This window comes from Oreochromis niloticus, unplaced genomic scaffold (genome assembly GCF_001858045.2).
Source record: "Oreochromis niloticus isolate F11D_XX unplaced genomic scaffold, O_niloticus_UMD_NMBU tig00000486_pilon, whole genome shotgun sequence".
In the NCBI taxonomy this organism is placed as follows: Eukaryota; Metazoa; Chordata; class Actinopteri; order Cichliformes; family Cichlidae; genus Oreochromis; species Oreochromis niloticus.
Genome location: NW_020327179.1, coordinates 3931 through 28768, shown reverse-complemented (window position 1 = coordinate 28768; position 24838 = coordinate 3931). Strand labels below are relative to the sequence as shown.

Sequence of the window (24838 nt, the reverse complement as noted above, 5' to 3'; positions counted from 1 at the left end):
CATAAAATCTATTCATTCTCTTCTGCTAATACAATTCAGGGTCGCAGTTGGACTGGAAGCTATCTCAGCTGTTATAGGGAAGAGGTTGCCATTCTGTGGCAGGGATATATACTATAATATTATAATATATTAATATTTATAATATATATATCATTAATTTTAGTCATGGTTCTGTAGCCAGTCTGCCCTGATACTCTGCCGTGTTCCCTGCATCAGTTGACTCTCGCTTTGCCAGCTGAGGCAGGTTTATTCTCTCAAAACTGTTCAAAATAAAAACAAATTCAGTACAGCAACTTCATATGGATGGGCGTCTGCATGCACACCTCAACAACCTTTATGAGCTAACCGTGCTAATGCGTTGACACCGTGCAGCCCCGCGCACGGGGTTATCTGCACTAACTCGCTAACGGAGATTTGGTGCGTTATTGCGGTTATGGAGTTAATGTCATTTTAACGAAATTAACTCTGACAGCACTAATAGATATAGATATATATATAAATAGGCATGTGCATAAACAAGACTGACAACTTAAAATAACACCAGTGGATGAATCTTTGGTGAAATATAAATGATCTTTTGAATACACCCGTTATATCCACACATTCAGGTAAATAATCTAATTAGAACATGGGGACAAATCTACAGAATCTATGGCTACTAGGCACAGGTTGGAAGCTGGACTTGATGTCATCCACACGAGATGTCGCATACTGTGTTGGCCCTGGTGTCATCTTTAGCCGAAGTTTCCCGTGCTGCCATTTCAGAAGTTAACGTGTGTTTCTGTGTTCCTAGATTCCCCAGACCCGTCCCCGTGTTTCCCCGTGTGGAGTGTGGAAGGAGTGGCTGGTTGGAGGTGGGAGTGAATGCATGTGTTATTCCCCTGTTTTCCCTGGAGACCTGGAACCCTGCCTCTCACGTCTTGTAAATAGCACGATCCTCGCACTGCCTGTAAATACACTTAGTGAAGAACTTGTAAATAAAACCGTCTCTGTTAAAACGTAACTCCGGAGTCCTGCGTGTGGATACTCAGAGCAACCCGTGACACTCAGAGAAATACATCTGCAGGTCAAAGGTCAGCAACACACCCTAAAACCCACTGCACATACAGGTCAGTGGTTAAACATTAAAAACAAGAACTCTGAGAAGAGCAGAGAAGACTGTTAACTCCTCCACATGACGGAGCGTCGTGTCGGGGTATCTGCAGGTTCCAGAGTTCTCTCAGTTCTCCACATTTTCCCTCACGGTTCTCTTACTGATCAAATATTTTTCAGCAGGTTATCTCAGGCGGTCATGTGACTAACAGGTCACACAAACATCTGATTCATGTTTGTGTCTCTGTGTCCTCACAGTGTCACGACAAGCTCTCATCGTGGAGGTGTACGAGGGGGCGGAGTCAGTCCTGCTGCCCTGTCCGTTTAATGGTGCATCTGAAAACACCACAGTGGTGTGGAGCCGCTACGACCTCAATCCTCCAACCATCCACCAGCGTCAGCAGAAAAAGGACAACCTGACAGGTCAAAACCAGTGTTACAGAGACCGAACATCCATGAAGACTCTGCAGACTGGAGACTTCAGCCTCACTCTGAGGAAACCCCACACCTTTGACAACGGCAACTACACCTGCACCATCAGAGTGACGGGAGAGAAACCCACACTGACAGATGTTCAGCTACAGGTCAAAGGTCAGGTTGTCTGAACATGATCCTCAGAAACTGCCTGATTGGGATGATTTGAAGGTCAGACTCATTCAGAGTGTCAATCAGTCATTGGAGCAGCTGAAAAGATGGAACTGTTTGTTAAAACAGGATGACATTTCATAAAAGTGAAAGTAGAGTTGAAACTTGACTTTGATAGTTTCCTGTTACATGAGTTATTCAGACTGAAGGTGTCTTCACTGCTCTTTCAGTTTGGGTGGAGGTGTTTTCTGACTGACTGAAGAAATCCATACTGCTGACTTCATTCTTTAACCTGAGAGAAAAAAAGAGACAGTCTCTTTTTGGATCAGAATAATTGTGTTTATGTAAACCTTGTTTTGTTCTTGGTCTCTCACAGAGCCGTACACTTTCCCAGCTGGGGCCTGGGTGATCCCGGCTTTCCTGGCCGTCGCTGCCATTGTGGGTCTTGGAGTATGTTCATGGAAACTTCTCTACAGAGGTAAAAAAACAAACAAAAAAAATTTATTATTAAAAAAAATAACTGAAAATGATTAAGACTATACTAGAGTTCACCTATACAAAGGGACTTTCTAGCTGGTGTGCTATAAAAAAAAAAAAACCACTGTATGCTCACAGCAACTTTTCCTCAAGCATTCAATACAGTTTTGTTTATATGACGCCAAATCACAACAACAGTTACCTCATGACACTTTATATTCTTAGGTAAAGACCCAATAATCTAACCTAATCTTTAGTTAAGCAGATAAACATCATGCTCCACACTGGTAAATAGTTTTACATTTAGCAAACATCAGTGACTGAACGAAACTTATGACCTTCTTAAGGGTGAGTGCTTAACAACTCTTTATGAGCACAATTGCAATGTGTGTATGAAAAATGATTATAAACGCTTATTCTACTAAAATACATCCAACCCAAGTCAGAGATTTTCAATCAGTTAAGCTTAAGCATATAAGCAATCACTTATGCATAAGTTTTACCATACCTAAATTATCAATCACCCAACCAGTCATAAAATCATCCTAAAACCCCTTATCTCAAACTAAACCTGAAATTCCCCCTTTTGACACCTCTTGTGTGTCCATCCATCCATCCATCCATCCTCATCCGCTTTATCCGAGGTCGGGTCGCGGGGGCAGCAGCCTAAGCAGAGAAGCCCAGACCTCCCTCTCCCCACCACCTCCTCCAGCTCATCCGGGGGAACACCAAGGCGTTCCCAGGCCAGCCGAGAGATATAATCTCTCCAGCGTGTCCTGGGTCTGCCCCGGGGCCTCCTCCCGGTGGGACATGCCCGGAACACCTCACCCAGGAGGCGCCCAGGGGGCATCCTTGTCAGATGCCCGAACCACCTCAACTGGCTCCTTTCGATGTGGAGGAGCAGCGGCTCTACTCTGAGCTCCTCCCGGATGGCCGAACTTCTCACCCTATCTCTAAGGGAGAGGCCAGCCACCCTTCGGAGGAAGCTCATATCTGCCGCTTGTATCCGCGATCTTGTTCTTTCGGTCACTACCCACAGCTCGTGGCCATAGGTGAGGGTCGGGACGTAGATCGACCGGTAAATTGAGAGCTTCGCTTTTACACTCAGCTCCCTCTTCACCACGACGGACCGGTGCAGCGTCCGCATCACTGCAGCCGCAGCACCAATCCGTCTGTCGATCTCCGGCTCCCTTCTCCCATCACTCGCGAACAAGACCCCGAGATACTTAAACTCCTCCACTTGGGGCAGGAACTCATCCCCGACCCGGAGTGGGCACTCCACCCTTTTCCGGCTGAGAACCATGGCCTCAGATTTGGAGGTGCTGATCCTCATTCCCGCTGCTTCACACTCGGCTGCGAACCGTTCCAGTGCGAGCTGGAGGCCCCCACCCGATGAAGCCATCAGGACCACATCATCCGCAAAAAGCAGAGATGAGATTCTGAGGCCACCGAAGTGAAAGCCCTCCGCCACTTGGCTGCGCCTAGAAATCCTGTCCATAAAAATTATGAACAGAATCGGTGATAAAGGGCAGCCCTGGCGGAGCCCATCACCCACCGGAAACGAGTCCGACTTATTGCCGGCAATGCGAACCAAACTCTTACAACGGTTGTATAGGGATCGAATGGCCCGTAGCAGTGGGCCAGACACCCCATACTCCCGCAACACCTCCCACAGGACACCCCGAGGGACACGGTCGAATGCCTTCTCCAAGTCCACAAAACACATGTAGACTGGTTGGGCAAACTCCCATGCACCCTCAAGTATCCTCGAGAGGATAAAGAGCTGGTCCAGTGTTCCGCGACCAGGACGAAAACCGCATTGTTCCTCCTGTATCCGAGGTTCGACTAACGGACGAACTCTCCTTTCCTTTCCTGTGTGTCACAAACTGAAAATGCTTCACCAGAGCTTAGGAAATCAAAAGAAAAAAGGTTAGTCATATTATTTCTCCAAACATCTCAGCCATCCTCCTCTCAGGTATATTTGCTCCGGGCCTGCAAACCTGTGTTTAAGGGATAAAATCAATTTAATCATCATGTCAAATCTTTTCGAACTCCTGGCTCCATCCAGAGCCTGCATCCTTGGAACTTCCTAGAAACAAAACCTGTGTGTTAACCTGTGGTTCACATTTCATACTCAGTTTTCCCCACTTATGATCCAATCTGTGTTATAAGAAAGAAAACTTAAAGTCATGTGTTTCTTCAGTTAATGGTAACATGAGTTATATCAAAAATTTTCTCCCCTTTAGCATTTGGCATTTTCCCAACAATATAATGTAATACCATAATCTAACCCCAGTCAATAAAACAGACATTTTTCTTTTTTAAAGCAAACATCAGCGACCCAAAATTAGCAGCCAAAAGATTAAGTCTTCAGCTCCACATTCTTATGTGAACCTTCAGTCTCCCCTCCGTTCTCTCTCCTCCTCCTGCTCCGGCCAAAAGCAAAACAAAGCAAAGCAAAGCATCCCCTTTCTCTTACCGGCATGGTAAATTGTTTGTCCACATTTATTCATTCTATCCTTAGTCCAGTCTTTATCTCAGTGTCCAGTCGGTCCAACCTTTAGTCCACATCGTCCGTCCAGTCACAGTCCATTCACACACATTCACTCACACGCATTCACAACAGATATTGCTGATAGTGGAGACTCCTGCGCAAATAATCAGATTCTCCACTGTCAGCAACATGAGCTCATTCATTTGTTTTATTTTGTTTTGTTTTTTAGGAAAAGCGTTCTTTATGCTCTTGGACTGGATTGACTGCAATCCTTTTAGACAGGGACTTACAACCTGATCAGGTTCCCACAGGTAGCCTTCTCCTCAGCCAGTTGTAATCTGGAAAAGCTCACCTTATATTTGTTCTCCCGGAAATTTTACAGTGCTGTTAATTCAATCATGCAGGCCTGCTTAGAACAAAAATGAGAAAAGAGAGCGGATTATTAGCTCATCAAAGCACAAAACAAAATCACCTGACAGGTTTTCTCTAAGTGCACTGTTACAAAAATAATGGGCCCCTCTAATACATGTCCATGTTTAATAAAACTCCCTCTATTAAAATAAGAAGACAACCCAAACCTAACCGACACAATCAACCCATCACTACAACAACAACCCCAAAAATCTTAAACACAAAGGTTTTGCCACAAGTTCTTCAGGGTCCTGACAATAATTTCACCTGCTCAATACACAGAAAATCTTGTTAAAAGCCACACAGTCACAGTGTCTCTTACAGTGCAAGCTTCACGCATACAGTTAAACAGGAAACCTAAGTTCCTCTTTTTTCTTTTCCTGTCCCCAGTCATTCAACTAATTTGCATACTGAGTCATCTCTCAAGAAGTTGCCGTGACAAGAGAAATGCATGTTTAAACATTACCACCTTATTGAATTATTTTATTTCTTTCTACAGTAATCACTTCTTTTGATCAATCTGTACAAGAGCACTTCTAATTCACTATTCTAAAAACTACTACACACTAAGCAACTTGGACAAGATGATAATCAGACTCACATGCTCAAGATGCTGTCTAATCTTCATGACCTCTTTTCTATTTGTAACATTCAGTCTCTAATTCCTCTGTTTTCATGTTGCAACGTCTCTCACAAGCTCACAAGCTATATTCAGACTTGCTGGTTCACTTCCTGCTTGACATAATGTTATTATTACTTATTTATTATTTTGCTACAATCACACAGAATCACTCAAATCCAGTACTCACAACATTCACACACTAAGAATCACCCAAAACATGCTTGTGATAGACTATTTTCATCAAACATGCTGTTTAGAATCAGAAAGGGGAAGTAGACCGCACCCAGTAACTGCGTATGTCCTCTTAAAAGAGAAGAGAAATAAACACACAGGGGACAATTCTCCCCAAATTAGACAAAATATGACCATAAATGCCCTTTTCTAAGTCATGCTCTTCTCTACACACAACTCTTGGCCTCCAGGGCAAAAAACTTTGGACTTATAACTGTGATATAAGTCCTCACAGCGCACCAAGCACAGAGAAAATTCAACCTCAGTGCTTCAAAATTCTCCACAAAATCCAAAAACTGTTTCTGTCATTTATCTGCCCAAGAACTTCATCAAATGGACCTCCGCGGATCCAGTAACATTCATGAAAAATATATCAACAGACCCAGTCTTGTTTCTTCACATGGACCGCAACGGATCCATCAATATCAACACAATTGTATATCCACACATACACAACTGATTCTTCACTTGTATCACAGTGCATCCAGTAATATCATCAGAATTACTTCAACACAGTGAAAATTGATTTTCCTTCAAAATCAATTTACCATTGAAACTCAAGATCACAACTGACTCGATTCTCTGAAATCCTGAGTGCCCAACTCAAGGCGTCCTTTTGTCGGACTTCCACGTCCGAAATTACTCTTTCTACTGACAAAATAAGTGTCCCACAAAATGATCCTCTGATAATTAGCTAGGTCCCAAGTCTTGGCTGGTAGCTTAACCAGGAATATTCTCACGTCGGAGCTCCTATTGGACATCTCCAATAGGGGGGCCGTTTCCACCGCTGGACTTGAAAATGACACTTATTAAACCATAAAATGACCAATAACCTATGATCCTGTGTTATCCTAAACACACATTGGTCTCTTTTCTCTTTTACCATGAAATACCATGTAACCTTTTAAATCAGTACTGTTGTTTTCAAAGTTTCATTATCCTTACTTCAAAGCTTTACTTTATTCTCAAGACTTCAGTTTTACCACTACTGAGCCAATTTAATCGTTAAGATCATCAACTCAGCGAACAGATAATTTAGAATTCATCCAATATGCACAAATTTGCTTTTTCTCTGAACAGGTTTGTGCCTACCTTTAAATCTTTTTAGACCGGTCTCCTGTTCGCATCATATCAGATCCAACCTTCGGCCACATTTGTTCTCTCTGTTGCAAGGAGAACCGGGCACGTGAGTGAAGTTGGCCCCCCCACCTTCTTCAAATCCAACAAAAGTGGTATCAAACGTTTGTGCTACGTTTGTGCTGGTTTGTGCTGCAAAAATTTTCGTTTGTGCTACTATCATTTTAAAGATATTAATAAAAAATTTTAGAGGTCATCAGAGGTCAACCAGCCCCCCCACATTAATTAAATCAAACAAAATGGGTGTCAATCAACTGTGCTACGTTTGTGCTGGTTTGTGCTGCAAAAATTGTTGTTTGTGCTGCTTCTGTTTTAAAGATATTAATGAAAATGTAAAGGTCAAAAGGTCAACCAGCCCCCCCACATTACCCAAATCAAACAAAATTGATGTCAAACGTTTGTGCTACGTTTGTGCTGGTTTGTGCTGCAAAAATTTTCGTTTGTGCTGCTATCATTTTAAAGATATTAATAAAAATTTCTAGAGGTCATCAGAGGTCAACCAGCCCCCCCACATTACACAAATCCAACAAAAGTGGTATCAAACGTTTGTGCTACGTTTGTGCTGGTTTGTGCTGCAAAAATTTTCGTTTGTGCTGCTATCATTTTAAAGATATTAATAAAAATTTCTAGAGGTCATCAGAGGTCAACCAGCCCCCCCACATTACACAAATCCAACAAAAGTGGTATCAAACGTTTGTGCTACGTTTGTGCTGGTTTGTGCTGCAAAAATTTTCGTTTGTGCTGCTATCATTTTAAAGATATTAATAAAAATTTCTACAGGTCATCAAAGGTCAACCAGCCCCCCCATATTAATGGAATCAAACAAAATTGGTGTCAATCAGTTGTGCTATGTTTGTGCTGGTTTGTGCTGCTAAAATTGTCATTTGTGCTGCTTCTGTTTTAAAGATATTAATGAAAATGTAAAGATCAAAAGGTCAACCAGCCCCCCCACATTACCCAAATCAAACAAAATGGGTGTCAATCAACTGTGCTACGTTTGTGCTGGTTTGTGCTGCAAAAATTTTCGTTTGTGCCGCTATCATTTTAAAGATATTAACAAAAATTTCTAGAGGTCAACAGAGGTCAACCAGCCCCCCCACATTAATGGAATCAAACAAAATTGATGTCAAACGTTTGTGCTGGTTTGTGCTGCAAAAATTTTTGTTTGTGCTGCTATCATTTTAAAAATTTTAATAAAATAACGTCGTGATGCGTGCTTAATCATCCAGGTAAGTAAATCCCAAAAGGTTGATTCTGTTCATCTGGACATTTTCAGTTGGAGAAACGTTTCGTCACTCATCCAAGTGACTTCTTCAGTTTCAGCTGACTGCAGGTTTCCCCAACCTTATAAACACATGTGAGTGAAGTTGGCCCCCCTACCTTCTTCAAATCGAACAAAATTGATGTCAAACATTTGTCCTGCAAATTATTTTGTTTGTGCAGGTTATGTTTCCCTAATTTTATAAACAGTACATGTACAGTGAGAGAGAGATGTTTCATCTGTCTTCACTTGCATCCCAGTCATAGAAGCATTGGAGGTAGTTCATAAGAGATTACAGGATCACCCCTACCTCAGCAACAGAACCACTCTCAGCACTGATCAGCTGTGTTTGCTTTTGGAACTGTGTCTTAATTCCACCTATTTTGCATAAGGGTCAGTACTACAGGCAGAAACCTAGGTGTGCCATGGGTTCCCACAGGCCCCTGGTCAAAGTCACCAAACCAGTTCGTAAGCAGGTACAGGTGTGACCAGAAGAGTCCTCAGAGGCACTGCAAGACTGCTTTTCCACCACAGGCTGCCACACACGACAACACCACAGACTTTCAGGAATATACAGAAACTGTTACTGCCTACATCACAAAATGCATCGATGATGTCACAGAGACCAGGTGTCACGGGTTGCTTAGAGGATCCACTCGCAGGACTCCTGAGTAGCGTTTAAACAGAGATGGTTTATTTACAGATCTTCACCAAGTGTATGTACAGACAGTGCGGGGTTAGTGCTATGTACAAGACGTGAGGGGCAGGGGTCCAGGGCTCCAGGGAAAACAGGGAAATCACACACACGCTCAGTTCAACCTCTCTCTTCTCCGCTAGCGACCAGTCACTCCTTCCACACTCCACACGGGGAAACACGGGGACGGGTCCGGGGAATCTAGGAACAAAGAAACACTCGTTAAGTCTCTGAGACTGAGGCACAGGAAACTTGAGCTAGACGTGTACTGACTAGAGCCTTCACAACAATCCAGCGTTGAACAGCTGATCTCCTCCTTCTAATATACCAGCTGGTCTGATGAGGCCCAGGTGTTCCCAATCCAGGAAGGCGTGGACCGAGGGCGTGAAGCCGCCATGAGTTCCGGCAAAACAGGGGAGAGAAGGAGAGAGGGGGAGAGAGAGGGAAAAAGAGAAGAGAAGGAGGGCTAGGAGTGGAGAGATTCTGATCAGCACCTTGCCGATCCTGCAGGTCGTGACACCAGGACTATCACTGTCCGGGCCAATCAGAAACCATGGCTCACAGGTCAGGTTTAAATGCTCCTAAGGTTGAAAAATGCAAGCCTTCAGAGCCGGGAATTAGGTGAGCCAAAGAACAGCAAGGGCAAACCTGTCACGTGGCATCAGCTACAGCAAAGCTTCAGCGACAGCAGAGATACTTGGAGGCAGTGGCAAGGAATACAAACCATCACAGACTACAAGCCCACTCTGCAGACTGTGGTGAACAAATCCCCAGACAGTGTGTGGAGATCCCTTGCCAAAATCAGTACACGCAAAGCTCCAGGTCCTGATAACATCCTTGGACGAGCACTGACGGACTATGCTGTGGAACTCACAAATGTTTTCACAGACATCTTTAACACATCACTAGGGTCAGGCCGCCGTTCCCACATGCCTCAAAGCCTCCACCATCATTACTGTGCCCAAGAAGTCATCTACCTCCTGCTTTAAGGACAACCGTCCTGTCAAACTCACCTCCATCATTATGAAGTGCTTTGAACGGTTAGTCATGCATCAAATCAAATTATCGCTTTCCCCCAAGCTGGATCCATTTGAGTTCGCATACTGGTCAAAACGCTCAACCGATGATGGAATTTCAACTGCCCCTTACTCAGCCCTCACACATATGAACACTAGAGACTCGTATGTCAGAGTGCTGTTCATAGACTTCAGTTCAGCCTTCAGCATCATCATTCCCCAGCAACTCATTCACAAACTGGATCTGCTGGGGATCAGCACCTTGCTGTATAACTGGCTGCTAGATTTCTTGACAGGAAGACAGCAGATAGTACGCTCGACAGCAACACCTCCAGCCCAAGAACACTGAATACGGGGGCTCCCCAAGGATGTGTGTTGAGCCCCCTTCTCTTCACTCTGCTGACCCACGACGAGATCTACTACAGGGGTGAAGTTAACCATCTGGCAGAGTGGTACAGCAACAACAACCTGTCCCTGAATGTGGAGAAGACCAACAGCGACTCTACTTCCTCTGCAAACTGAGAAGCACAAGAGATTCAACCCCCATTATGAGCACCTTCTACAGAGGCACAGTTGAGAGTATCCTCACCAGCTGCATCACTGTGTGGTATGACTCCTGCACTGGGTTCTGCAGGAAAAAATGACAACGGGTAGTGAGAGCAGCTGCACCTGCCTCATCTGGAAGGTCCTCTCCATTACAGGTGACTCCACTCGTCCCTTCAGCAGCATCTTCAGTTTGCTGCCATCACGAAGGATACTGAAGAGCCTCCGGGCCAGAACACACAGACTGAGAGACAGCTTCGTCCATTGGGCTGTCAGGATGCTGACCATCTCTGAATCGAGAAGGGGGGCCCAAGGGTACATCTTTCACGATCCTACAATGCTGTGATTGTAGCCATTCCCCACTTTCTGTGAATGGCCATTGATCAGTAGGCTTTGATTAGTTGTCATTGATCAATGGTCATAAGAATTTGCATACTAACAATCATGGAATTAACCCCCCAGCCCATTGTTCATTCAGTGGTGCTAGTTTCCTTCACTATGCAAATGTACTGTTTATAAGGTTGGGGAAACCTGCAGTCAGCTGAAACTGAAGAAGTCACTTGGATGAGTGACGAAACGTTTCTCCAACTGAAAATGTCCAGATGAACAGAATCAACCTTTTGGGATTTACTTACCTGGATGATTAAGCACGCATCACGACGTTATTTTATTAAAATTTTTAAAATGATAGCAGCACAAACAAAAATTTTTGCAGCACAAACCAGCACAAACGTTTGACATCAATTTTGTTTGATTCCATTAATGTGGGGGGGCTGGTTGACCTCTGTTGACCTCTAGAAATTTTTGTTAATATCTTTAAAATGATAGCGGCACAAACGAAAATTTTTGCAGCACAAACCAGCACAAACGTAGCACAGTTGATTGACACCCATTTTGTTTGATTTGGGTAATGTGGGGGGGCTGGTTGACCTTTTGATCTTTACATTTTCATTAATATCTTTAAAACAGAAGCAGCACAAATGACAATTTTAGCAGCACAAACCAGCACAAACATAGCACAACTGATTGACACCAATTTTGTTTGATTCCATTAATATGGGGGGGCTGGTTGACCTTTGATGACCTGTAGAAATTTTTATTAATATCTTTAAAATGATAGCAGCACAAACGAAAATTTTTGCAGCACAAACCAGCACAAACGTAGCACAAACGTTTGATACCACTTTTGTTGGATTTGTGTAATGTGGGGGGCTGGTTGACCTCTGATGACCTCTAGAAATTTTTATTAATATCTTTAAAATGATAGCAGCACAAACGAAAATTTTTGCAGCACAAACCAGCACAAACGTAGCACAAACGTTTGATACCACTTTTGTTGGATTTGTGTAATGTGGGGGGGCTGGTTGACCTCTGATGACCTCTAGAAATTTTTATTAATATCTTTAAAATGATAGCAGCACAAACGAAAATTTTTGCAGCACAAACCAGCACAAACGTAGCACAAACGTTTGACATCAATTTTGTTTGATTTGGGTAATGTGGGGGGGCTGGTTGACCTTTTGACCTTTACATTTTCATTAATATCTTTAAAACAGAAGCAGCACAAACAACAATTTTTGCAGCACAAACCAGCACAAACGTAGCACAGTTGATTGACACCCATTTTGTTTGATTTAATTAATGTGGGGGGGCTGGTTGACCTCTGATGACCTCTAAAAATTTTTATTAATATCTTTAAAATGATAGTAGCACAAACGAAAATTTTTGCAGCACAAACCAGCACAAACGTAGCACAAACGTTTGATACCACTTTTGTTGGATTTGAAGAAGGTGGGGAGGCCAACTTCACTCACATGAACCGGGCGGAAACAACAAATATTAAAACCCGATTCTTTGATCCCCATGACAGAATAGAGAAAACCCGACTCATAGTGGTCAAAACATTTTATATTTCTTTTATTTCAATCATCTTCCGGAAGAGAGAGTCCTGCACAGCCCCAAAAGCCAGTTGCAGAAACTCTACTCTACAAGCTCAACATGTGTCTCATAGTGTTATTTTTGTACTTCAGACGTCACACACGTCACACACAGTTTCATTACAAACAAACTCCTTCTAGTCAGTTCCTCTTTTCTGTGTCTGATTTATTAATATGCCTGTGCACTAAAACTTCCTGTGCAGCTTGCAATAACTTCCCCTTTCTGAGGTCTGTTGCCAGGGCAACCTACCACCCTTTGACCTAGTTCTTCTGGTTAATAAAGGCCTAAACATAAAGCAATATAATCAGCAAATATAATCAGCAATATATAATCGGCAATATATATTAAATACATGACAACCCAATAATCTAACCTAATCTTTAGTTAAGCAGATAAACATAATGCTCCACACTGGTAAATATTTTTACATTTAGGATTCGATGGCTGCAACATAAGTTTGGGCGAAATAAAAAACTTTTCCAACCCACAATCATCAGTCCAATAACCGACGACAGGCGATATATTTGCACATGCGTAGAGTTTTTGATGGGTGGAGCAGTGTAATCATGCACGGACTGATTTGCGCATTTAAAACACAGAAGTCCAAACATTGACGAACTAATTGCCAAATTGCACACTGGAGGAGAAGGCACAGATAGAAATGTACTGTTACCTCAGCGAGGAGGTCGTAGACGGAGAAGAAGATCCAATGGCTTGGTGGAAAATGCATGAAAAACGTTTCCCATTGATGTCACACACGGCACGGAAATATCTGTGTATACCAGCCACAAGCACAGCTGGTAATATTGTTAACCGCCTGTGCACACTGCTAAAACCTGATAAAGTAAACATGCTTATAAATTCTCCTGTCAGAGAATTTATAAGTTTTGGAGGGAACATTTTACTTTCTTTTCTTGTGTTTCAGTATTAATATCAGAATCAGAATCAGAAGGGGTTTTATTGCCAAATGTTGAGCAGGTTTACAACATTAGGAAATTGCTGCGGTACTTAGTGCAAACATACTGTCATATAACGTCATATAAGAATTAAAGAATTAAAAGTGCTAAGTAGATAGATATATACATGGGTGCAGGTGGTGATCAGTGCCAAACATGGAATGATGCAGTGAACACAGTGTAGGGTCATGTGTTAGTGGTGGGAACAGTCATATGGTTATTGTTCATGAGTCCAACAGCAGAGGGGAAGAAACTGTTCTTATGGCGAGAGGTTCTGGTGCGAATGGACCGGAGCCTCCTGCCTGAGGGGAGCAGGTCAAACAGACTGTGAGAAATGGTAAATGGTAAATGGCCTGTATTTATATAGCGCCTTACTGGTCCCTAAGGACCCCAAAGCGCTTTACATATCCAGTCATCCACCCATTCACACACTGGTGATGGTAAGCTACATTGTAGCCACAGCCACCCTGGGGCGCACTGACAGAGGCGAGGCTGCCGAACACTGGCGCCACCGGGCCCTCTGACCACCACCAGTAGGCAATGGGTGAAGTGTCTTGCCCAAGGACACAACGACCGAGACTGTCCAAGCCGGGGCTCGAACCGGCAACCTTCCGATTACAAGGCGAACACCCAACTCTTGAGCCACGATCGCCCAAGGGTCAGCTGTGATCCGAGCTGCACGCCCCAGTGTCCTTGAGGTGTACAGGTCCTGCAGAGATGGGAGTCTGCAGCCAATCACCTTCTCAGCAGAGCGCACAACACGCTGCAGTCTCTGCTTGTCCTTGATAGTGGCTCCAGCGTACCACACGGTGATGGAGGAGGTGAGGATGGACTCGATGATTGCAGTGTAGAATTGCATCATCGTCCGTGTTGGCAGGTTGAATTTCTTCAGCTGCCTCAGGAAGTACATCCTCTGCTGGGCTTTCTTTACGACGGAGGTGATGGTGGGCTCCCACTTCAGGTCCTGGGTGATGGTGGTACCCAGGAAGCGGAATGAGTCCACAGAGGTGATGAGGGTGTCAGTCAGGATGATGGGGGGGAGTGGGGCTGTGTGCTTCCTGAAGTCCACAATAATCTCCACTGTCTTCTGGGCATTCAGCACCAGGTTGTTGTGGCTGCACCAGGACACCAGACGTTCAACCTCCCTCCTGTAGGCAGACTCATCCCCGTCCGAGATGAGTCCAATAACGGTGGTGTCATCTGCAAACTTGATTAGCTTGACAGACTGATGGGTGGAGGTGCAGCAGTTGGTGTACAGGGAGAAGAGCAGAGGAGAAAGAACACAGCCCTGATGGGAGCCGGTGCTGATGGTCCGGGAGTCCGAGACATTCTTTCCCAGCCTCACATGCTGCTTCCTGTCCGTCAGGAAGTCAGTGATCCACCGGCAGATGGGATCAGGCACATTCATCTGGGAAAGCTTGCCTTGGAGACGGTCTGGAGGGATGGTGTTAAAGGCAGAGCTGAAGTCCACAAACAGGATCCTGGTGTAGGTTCCTGGGGAGTCCAGATGCTGCAGGATGAAGTGTAGAGCCATGTTGATAGCATCGTCTACAGACCTGTTGGCTCTGTATGCAAACTGCCAGGAGGGGGGCCGTGAGTGTCTTGAGGTAGGAGAGAACCAGGCGTTCAAATGACTTCATGACCACAGATGTCAGAGCCACAGGTCTGTAGTCATTTAGTCCAGTGATCCTAGGTTTCTTGGGGACAGGGATTATGGTAGAGGACCTGAAGCAGGCAGGCACATGACATGCCTGCAGGGAAGAGTTGAAAATGCCAGAAAACACTGGGGCCAGCTCGTTTGCACAGTGTCTGAGGGTGGCAGGAGACACACCGTCTGGGCCAGGAGCTCTTAAACTGCTTCCTCACATCTGCTTAATGAATATGAAGAGTTGTGGTGGGAGAAGGTGGTGTGAAATCCTCCTTGGTGTGGGGTGTGGAGGGAGGTGTTGTAGGTGAAGTGTTTGATGGTGGTGATGGCTCTATGGAGGGAGGAGAGGTGGGGGAATGAGTGTCCAAAGTGTTTCTATTGTTGGGGCTGTTGGAGGTGTGAGGGCTGTTTGATGGCTCGTCAAAACGGCAGTAAAAGTCGTTAAGGGTGTTGGCCAAGAGCAAGTCATCAGTGGAGTGGGGGGTTTTAGGCTTGTAGTTGGTGATAATCCTAAAACTTTTCCACACAGAGGCCGAGTCATTCTCTGAGATCTGCTGCTGCATCTTCTCAGAGTGCTGATGTTTAGCAATGTCCACTTCTTTAGTGAACCTGTACTTGGCCTCTCTGTAGCAGTCCCTGTCTCCGCTTCTGAACGCCTTTCTCTTTTCCAGCCACAGCTTTTTGAGTTTAGGAGTAAACCAGGGTTTGTCATTGTTATAACTCACCCTGGTGCGTGATGGCACAATGCTGTCCTCACAGAAGTGAATATAGGAGGTGACAGTGTCCGTAAACTCATCCAAGCTGTTAGAAGCAGCCTTCATTGTGTCCCAGTCTGTAGACTCCAAACACGTGCGAAGCTCCTCCACAGCCTCGTTGCTCCACAGTTTTTTAGTCCTCACGACAGGTTTGGAGAGCTTCAGCCTCTGTCTGTACGCGGGGATCAGGTGGATCATGACGTGGTCAGAAAGTCCGAGTGAAGCGCGGGGCACCGCACGGCAGGCCCCGCTGAACGTGCTGTAACAATGGTCCAATGTCCTCTCCTCTCTGGTCGGGCATTTAATATACTGCTTGTATTTGGGAAGCTCTTGGCTCAGATTGGCTTTGTTAAAGTCCCCAAGAGCAATAATGAGGGAGTCCAGGAATGTCCGCTCCATGTGCAGTACCTGCTCCGCGAGTGCACACTAATAAAGCTACTTTTTGGATTATTCATTTATATATTTATTTATTTGAAATGTGCCAAATCGCACAAAACATTCAACTTAACGTCAGAGATTTTTTTTTTTTATGGTCGCTGGAAAAGACATTTTGGTTTTTAACTGGACCAAACAACTTTTAACTTTGTTGTTTGGTCGAGTGTGTAAGACATAAACACTGAACAGCCTGTAAACACGCTTATAGTGAAAAATTGGTCATTGTGAGAAACCATTGTGAGATCTTGCCTCACCCTGTCGTGTGAGTTATTGACCTCAATAGGTCACATGATAGGGCAGGGGTGGGCAATTCCAGGCCCCAAGGGCCGGTGTCCCTGCAGGTTGTAGATCTCACCTTGGGTCAACACACCTGAATCACATGATTAGTTCGTTACCAGGCCTCTGGAGAACATCAGGACATGTTGAGGAGCTAGTTTAGCCATTTAAATCAGCTGTGTTGGTTCAAGGACACATCTAAAACCTGCAGGGACACCGGCCCTCGGGGCCTGGAATTGCCCACCCCTGTGATAGGGTGAGCCAAGGTCTCACAATGGTTTGACCCAATACCTATGCTGATAATGACCAACACCCTTTTTCATACCTAGGCTCATGTGATGAGTCACATGATCAATAGTGGGTCACCCTCTTAAGGAACAACTCCCACTTGGGTTTAAATATCTGGGTCTCTCCACCTTCGTAGAACTGAAGAAGCTTCTTAGATGAGAGGTGAAAGAAGTCCGGTTGCTTTCTTTCCAAGCTCCTTTGATTACTACGACCTGGATGACTGAGAACCTCCAAGACTGATATAAAACTCCTCTTCATTATGAGCCATACATTTTCAATAGGAGATGGATCTGGACTGACAGCAGGATGTCTGTGGAGTCATAATGTTGTAGCCCATGCGGAACGGGATCTTTCATTATCCTATTGAGTAATAATCTGTCCAGGGAAGAATTTCGTGTCTGTCTACAATCCTCAGCGTCAGAGTCAGTGGTTCTTTCATATGAATGCAGCTTAGCCATGTCATGGACACTGATGCATCCCCAGACCATAACAGGTTTTGCACTTTTCACAGATAACAGACTGGAAGCTTTTCATCTTTGGTACAGAGAGCTGTTTTTTTCCCCAAAAACCAAGCTGAAATATGGACTCATCTGATCACAGCACACGGTTCCACAGTCCTGCAGTCCATCTGAGTTGAGTCAATGTATGGCTTCCTTACAGCGCAAAACAGTTTGAAGGTGCATTCCTTGAAGGAGCAACAGACTGTCTTAAGTGACACTGAGAAGTAATGTAATGAGAAGTAATCCTGGGTCTACCTCGGGACCTCCTCCCAGTGGCACATGCCCAGAACATCTCACTCAGGAGGCACCCAGGGGGCATACTTGTCACATTCCAGAACCACCTCAACTGGCTCCTTTTGATGTGAAGGAGCAGCGTTCCTACTCCGAGCCCCCATGGATGACTAAATTCCTCACTACGAAGTAATTGTCCCGGAGTGAGCACTCCACCTTTTTCGAGCTGAGGACCCTGGGCTCATATTTGGAGGTGCTGATTCTGATTCCTGCTGCTTCACACTCGGTTTGGAAATGCTCCAATGCGAGCTCAAGGCCGCCACCTGATGACCAAGAAGTTGTTTAACTGCCTCAGTGCCCTTATCCCTAGTGATAGACAAGTCATCCCCCGCGGCCCCAGACTCAATATCCCCAGTCTCTCTTGGAATGCCGGATGTATTTCATGGACCGGGGCCTCTGCCAGGCGCAACAATTCAAAACTTTAACTGATAAAAGCATAAAGAAAAGGTTCCCATGAATTAACAGAACACAGATTTTTGGCTTTATTGGATGAAGCAAAATTTTTCACCTTTTCCAGAGGAAAAGTAAAATAAGAAATGAAGACAGATATTATATCAGCAAAATAAAATTACAATACAAATAAAACGTACACAAAGTAAAATACACAAACATACCGTGTGCGCCTTTCTGCCAAACATCCACGAGGACTTTCAGTCCACAGTGTCCATATTTTCGTCTTATACATGGCCAGCCTGCTCTTTCTGGCTTGAGTCTCTGGCAGGATATGCACTGAATTGAACATCCGCCAAAAGAATGCGCACCATAAGCACAACTCTCAAGTCCACCAGTAGGTGGAAATAACACACATGAAACCAGATTAAACAACCAATTTTGAACATTGCAATCACATAATAATTACATTTCAATGTGACAGCTACAGGAGTGGTTTGTACCTGATAAATAAAATCTATCACAACAACAAGTGAAACAGTGAAATAATACACAGGCTTTTACATTTACCATTTCCATTACATCAAAGTTTTAATTCATCAGTATCAGTCTGACATTTTTATTTTACTTCCTCTTTTTGTTGAAATGTTAATTCTGTTCAATATTTCAGTCAAAGAAAATATTCTTAGTGCTGCTGCTTCTGTCTGTACAACTCATGTTGTCCTTTGTTGTCCTCTCAGTCCCCCAGGTGGAGGTGGATTCAGGGGTGGAGTCTGTTCAGCTGGCCTGCAAAACCACACGTCTCCTCCCTGAAGACGCTAAAGTGGAGTGGATGGACAGTAATTTTGAAAAGGTCCACGTGTATAAGAATGGCTCTTATCGGCCTGAAGAACAGCACCAGGTTTACAGAGACCGAACAAAGATGAATGAAGATCTGCTGAAAACTGGAGACCTCAGTCTGACCCTGGAGAGACCCACAGATGGAGAAGCAGGCAAATACACCTGCACCGTCTACAACAAGGAGAGAAAAATCCTGCTGAAGAAACAGGTGGAGCTCCAGTTCAGAGGTCAGTGGAAACAATTCAATTTTATTTGTATGGCGCCAAATCACAACAATAGTTGTCGCTTCATATTGTGATGCAAAGACCCTAAAATAATAGAGACAGCAGAAAACCCCAACAATCACGACTAAGTCATCTTTTACAGTCTGACCATATGACACACCTGCACAGAGAGACAAAATCACAGCAGAGTTTGCAGTGCGGGCTGTAAGTGAACCACAGTATGAGTGAAATCAAATACGCCTGCCTTCAAGTATCCCAGTCCAATCACAGCCACTTGCTCACAGCAGCTGTGACCATTCCAAAGTAGTGGTCATTTCCCACAGCAAACACCTCTGGCAGGCAGAGGTTGGACCATGAAACCACCACCCCTCCACACAAAAAAACAACTTAAAACAAAAATAAAAACACAGTTAAACCTGACCCGAGCAAGTGGAAGCGGGCCTGTAAGGAGGACTCTCAAGAGCCCAAAACAAGGAACTATCACTTTAGGAGGCCAACAATGTGGCCAGTGGTGGAGATGAAACGGTTTAGGGTGACGATCAGGAGGGCGGCGATGAAGACGAAGCAGATCTGGAGGCCGACCAGAAGGCCGGCGACAAAAATGGTGCAGGCGGGACACTTCAGGAGCCGATGACTGACAAGACTGAGTTGGCAACTCTCAGGTAGCTTGTAAGGCGACAGGTGTTGGTGTAGCTTGGTAGGTGACCAGCATCTGCATGCCCGGAGGTAGCCAACTTTGGTGTGGCTTGGTAGGTAGCCGGAGATGCCTTGGCTGCCCTCACCTTGGGACCCCCCCTCCCCTCGAGGAACTGGTTCAGGTGAAGGGAGAAGCTGGGCCTTTAATTGAGCCCCAAATGGAAAAAATGTCTCTGAATTAGCTCTTTGACCAGCAAACCTAATAGTCTTGAGATGGGTGGTGTCATTAACACAAAGAGTGGGCTCAGGATTGGCCAGCTCAGGAGCAGATAAATGCAACAACACACTCAGACTTGAAAACATCAGCCATAAAAGACACCACATCATTGCTTAGCTGCACAGAAACCCACTCATTACTCCGGTTAAACTTTGGAGCAGTAAACACAGTTTCAGTCCTTGCTAACTCAGGAACTAAACACACTTTTTAACTATTCCCAGCTAAGCATTTGCCCCTATTCCCAGGCTCAAAAACAGAAATCAAAGCATTTCCTCTCTTGGGTGAATGCACAGACAGAGGACATAGGCCGGTGGCTAGTTGACTCAGGTTTACAGATTGGAAAAACACACTCAGAGTTGTGAGTAGAAACCTCAGAACACTCAGGCATTTTATCTACCGACGCAGGGCCACGAATGACAGTTAGAAAGGTCTCTTTACTCACAGCAGTGGAATTGAGCTTAACATAACGAGGCAGGGGAAGGAAAACTAAACACACTGAACCCAGGATGAGAGAAAACAGGAAACACACTGAGACACAGACTAAAACACACAGGCTTGACACTGGGGCCAAGGGAGAAACAGACATGGAAACAAGACAGACAGAGGAGACCGAAAAGGAACATGGAGACAGGAGTGACAAACGTGGAACACAGGGGAGGCATGGGAACAGAACCTAAAGACCAGAAACTACAATATAACACAAGCGGAAAAACAGCTAAAAGAACCAGAACTAGGAAAATAGTGGCACAGTCTCCAGCGTGGATGCTGACTTTACTTTTATTTTTATATCACAAAAGGACGAGAGCGCGATGTTAAAGTGGAGGCGACTACAGGACAGAAACAACTGCATCACACTGTTAACACAGACAGACAGCATGCTAACACTAAGCTAGCCAAGAACCCAGAGTTGAAGCTGAGTAAACGCTGACCCCAGACCAGCGCCGTGATAAAATGAGCCGCTGCTGAACTTCAGTAGGTAACAAACTGATGAGCAGTCAGGCTGCTGCCTCTGTTTCTACCTGCTCATGTTTCTACAGTAGAATCACCATGACAAACCACTTTAAAGTCTCCTTGTGCTGGTTTCCATCTCTGATTTGTGTGCATACCTAATACTAAGAGAAACATATGTGTGTCCTCATTAGGAGGGGGATGTGTTTTGGTGTGTGGGGCTGTAAAACAAACATTTGACCAATCAGCATGTAATTAATTTGCATGAATGTAATGTCTCTGATAACCTGCTTGGAGATGGTGGTGACTCTCAAAGTGGAGTCAATGAGAATCAATAAGGAATTAAAAGGATAAATCATATTGATAATGAAATGTTCGGAAGGTCAAACTGACTGCAAAGTTGTATCCATTTATTTTACATTTTCAAATCTTGACTTTAATTTTTTATATTTTAATGGCTGAAGGGTTTCACAATTAAAGCTATGAAAAGAATATAAAACTATTCAGTTTTATTTATATGGCAACAAATAAAACAGTGGCCTGTTTTTATTATTTTTTATTTTATTTTTAAATGGACCTAAAATAATACTGAGAAAATCGTCTAGCTAGCTATTTAAGTTTTTTTTTTAAAGACAGCATCATCTCTGATCTCTGTCCTTTGGCTTAAAGTGGATTTTTCAGTGGCTGTATCTCACAATTATAATTTTAACCATTCTGTCCAACAGACTGGTTAAAAACCAAAACAATGAAGGTTAACCAAGGGCATAGATTTGGTTTTGGCATTGGTGGGGACAGATGATTCAACCACTGAAGTCAATATACTTGCCTACATATGCTATTCTACATGCTTTTAAACCATTTAAAATTACAATTCATAGTTTTATATGTGAATTATATAATGTTAAATTACTATTAAACAAATGACTGACTAAGAATTTTAGACTTTAGTTTACTTCAGCCATATTTCATATAAATCAGGCATCATACAAAAATAAAAATAGCTTCAAATACAGTCATGACAATAAAAGAATATGACTTTAAGGACTTTAAGGTCAACATTACTTCAGTTATAGTACACCAACATCTCTTATACATTAGCACTAAGTGAACACTGAATGACCTGGTGGTTTTTTGTCCATAAAACTACTCATCTAAGATTACCACAAAATTATTATTATGTGCTTGATGTGCCTCACCTTTGGCCCTGGCTCTTCCCCTCTGACTGCACTAGGACATATTGCTACCTGATAAAATAACACATTGATTCGTGCCATATAAAAAGTGAGACATGTCAATTCAGATTCTTTGTCAAATATACACTAATGCAGTGGTCCCCAACATTTTTTGCGCCACGGACCGGTTTATGCCCGACAATATTTTCACGGACCGGCCTTTAAGGTGTCGCGGATAAATACAACAAAATAAAACTAGTACCGGTACCGAAAAAAGAAGATTTATTCATAACACACGTGAAAAGACCCAGGAAAACCAAGTTGACGATAAAAACGATAACAAAATAACGCTGAAAACCGATAAAAACCCTGAAAACCATACATTTCACACCTGAGCCTCAACTCTCGCGGCCCGGTACCAAACGACTCACGGACCGGTACCGGTCTGAGGCCCGGGGGTTGGGACCTCTGCACTAATGAATCAATTTATATCAGCAGCCTAACAATTGTGATGATAATAAATACTAGTTAATCTATAGCACCAAATCATCAGTCAGTCACCTGTGACCTCGCCTCTTCACCTCTGAGCTACAACATGGCAGAGCTGCCTCTGTCACCTGATAAATAACAGTGAGACATTCCAAATACATGCAGTCACACATGTGCTTCAAATACAGTCATGAACCACCAAGTCATCATCCAATTTCACCTGTGATCTTGTGTCACCATTACTCTCTGAGCTTTGTGTTGGTTCTTCTGTCACCTGACAAATAGCACATACATGACAATAAGAATAAAATGTGGAGCTGCTTCAGTGTTTCTGTCAATTTATGCAGATCTTGACTCATCAGTAATGTTTGTAGGGTGAGTGCATTTTTAAAACAATTTGTGCAAACTGCACTACAAGGTGGAATATTTGCAAAATCATGACTACCTCATGATATAAACCCTATGAATATGTCAGTACCATTAGGATGAAATTATTGTGTCACCAACATTTTAACATTAGACGTATAATTTTAACAGCCTCTGTAAACTAATATCCTGGCTTGCTCGAGGCTGCCGTTTTCTCTGACAGTTTCAATCAAAATTAGAAATTAGAGACTGCGATAACTAATAGTGCTGCCTGTTGTGCAGTTAGTTTCCAAAACACGTTATTCATGGTTACATACAATTTTAGACTGATGTGGGCCAAAGCCTAGCATAGCCTGTAACGTTATTATGACGGACACATTTTATGAGTTAACTTGACTTTAAGTGACTTACAGGTTTCTTTGAAAAATACTTTCTTATATCCAGGTTCTTCCTTTTTGCTGCCATCCTCCTCTCCCCCTTGCAGGTCCTCGCAGCGCAGGCTTGCCGCTGCTAAAACTAAACAGAGCTCCCTGAAAGGCACAGCCAATCACATTGGCCATATTTGTCACATGACGTAGGACTCCAGTAGAGAACGTAATTTAACTCTTTCTGCACCGCTGGGTGAATGAGACGTTGACAGATCGTTTTTTTTCTTTCTGTCGGGTTTGTTTTTCTTCACTCGAAGAGATCAAATTATTGGTGGGGACAATTCAATAATCACTGGATATTGGTGGGGACACGTCCCTTCCGTCCATGCCAAATCGACGCCCTTGGTTTCAACGGTCCACATCTCTGCCTGATGAAATGCTGTGGTGGAGCTTCAGACAGCTGTGCATAAATGGATGCCCAGGCTTTTTATTTTTCCATTTATTTTCTATAAGATTGTGATTTCATGAATAAGTAAAAACTCTATCACAGTCCTCATCCTGCTCCTCTTATACAAACTCTTCCTCCTCCTCTGCCTCTCAGTCCCCCAGGTGGAGGTGGATTCAGAGGTGAAATCTGTCCAGCTGCCCTGCAAAACTATAATTCACCTGCCCAGAGACACGGAGGTGGAGTGGGTCAAAAGCTCCAAGACGGTCCACGTGTATCAGAACGGCTCAGACTGGTCTGAAGACCAGGACCAGAGTTACAGAGGCCGAACAGAGCTGAGGAGAAACCTGCTGAAAACTGGAGACCTCAGTCTGACCCTGAAATACCCCACAGACTGGGACACAGACACCTACACCTGCACCGCCTACAACAACAGGAAGAAGATCCTGATCAAGAAGGAAGTGGTGCTGAAAGTCAAAGGTCAGTGCTGTAGATTCAGGTCAAAGGTCAACAGTGCACCCATTGGCTGGATGCAGCTTGTATTGTGGCTCCTCCCCCTCGACCTCCGTGTTAGCTTCAGGTCAGTTTAGCTGTGTTTCCTCCAAATCCAGAATTCCTGAGGAGCAGGAATATGTGGGGCTGGGCTCTAAACACTCAGGGTGAGGACTGAGTGAAGAGCTACAGGACAGAGCCAAAGTTTCAGCACTGCGCTCACAGCTTTGAGACGTCCAATCACCAACTGGTTGCTTTTAGAAGTGTTCATGTATTTGCAAAGAGACGAGAGATTTTATCTGAACGACTCTTTAATCCTCTCAGAGCTGTGAGTTGTAAAGTCACACCCAACATATTCCTGCCCATCAGTAGTGAAGTTCATTCATAGTACCTTTTAACCAAAGTGATGTCGGCTCCATCCATTTATTTCATTTTTCATCAAGTCAAATCTGGTCCTCAGAGACTGAATAAAGTCCTGTCCCACTAACAGCAGCTCCAACAGTCTGTTCACTGCTTTCTTCCTGTCAGTCTTCATCTTTCT

At 44.0% G+C, this 24838-nt stretch overlaps 1 protein-coding gene across 1 annotated transcript in view; it reads left to right on the top strand.

Moving 5' to 3' along the window:
* LOC109196891 (butyrophilin-like protein 2) overlaps positions 1 to 24385 on the top strand; it is a gene marked incomplete at its 3' end in the record, with an annotated part of 29164 nt that extends 4779 nt beyond the window's left edge. The window contains exons 2-5 of the mRNA XM_019351422.2: positions 1351 to 1683; positions 2054 to 2155; positions 18781 to 19107; positions 23962 to 24385. Of these exons, the coding sequence (XP_019206967.2) occupies positions 1351 to 1683; positions 2054 to 2155; positions 18781 to 19107; positions 23962 to 24385 (1186 nt within the window). The remainder of the gene's footprint in view (positions 1 to 1350; positions 1684 to 2053; positions 2156 to 18780; positions 19108 to 23961) is intronic.
* Between the last annotated feature and the right edge of the window lie 453 nt (positions 24386 to 24838).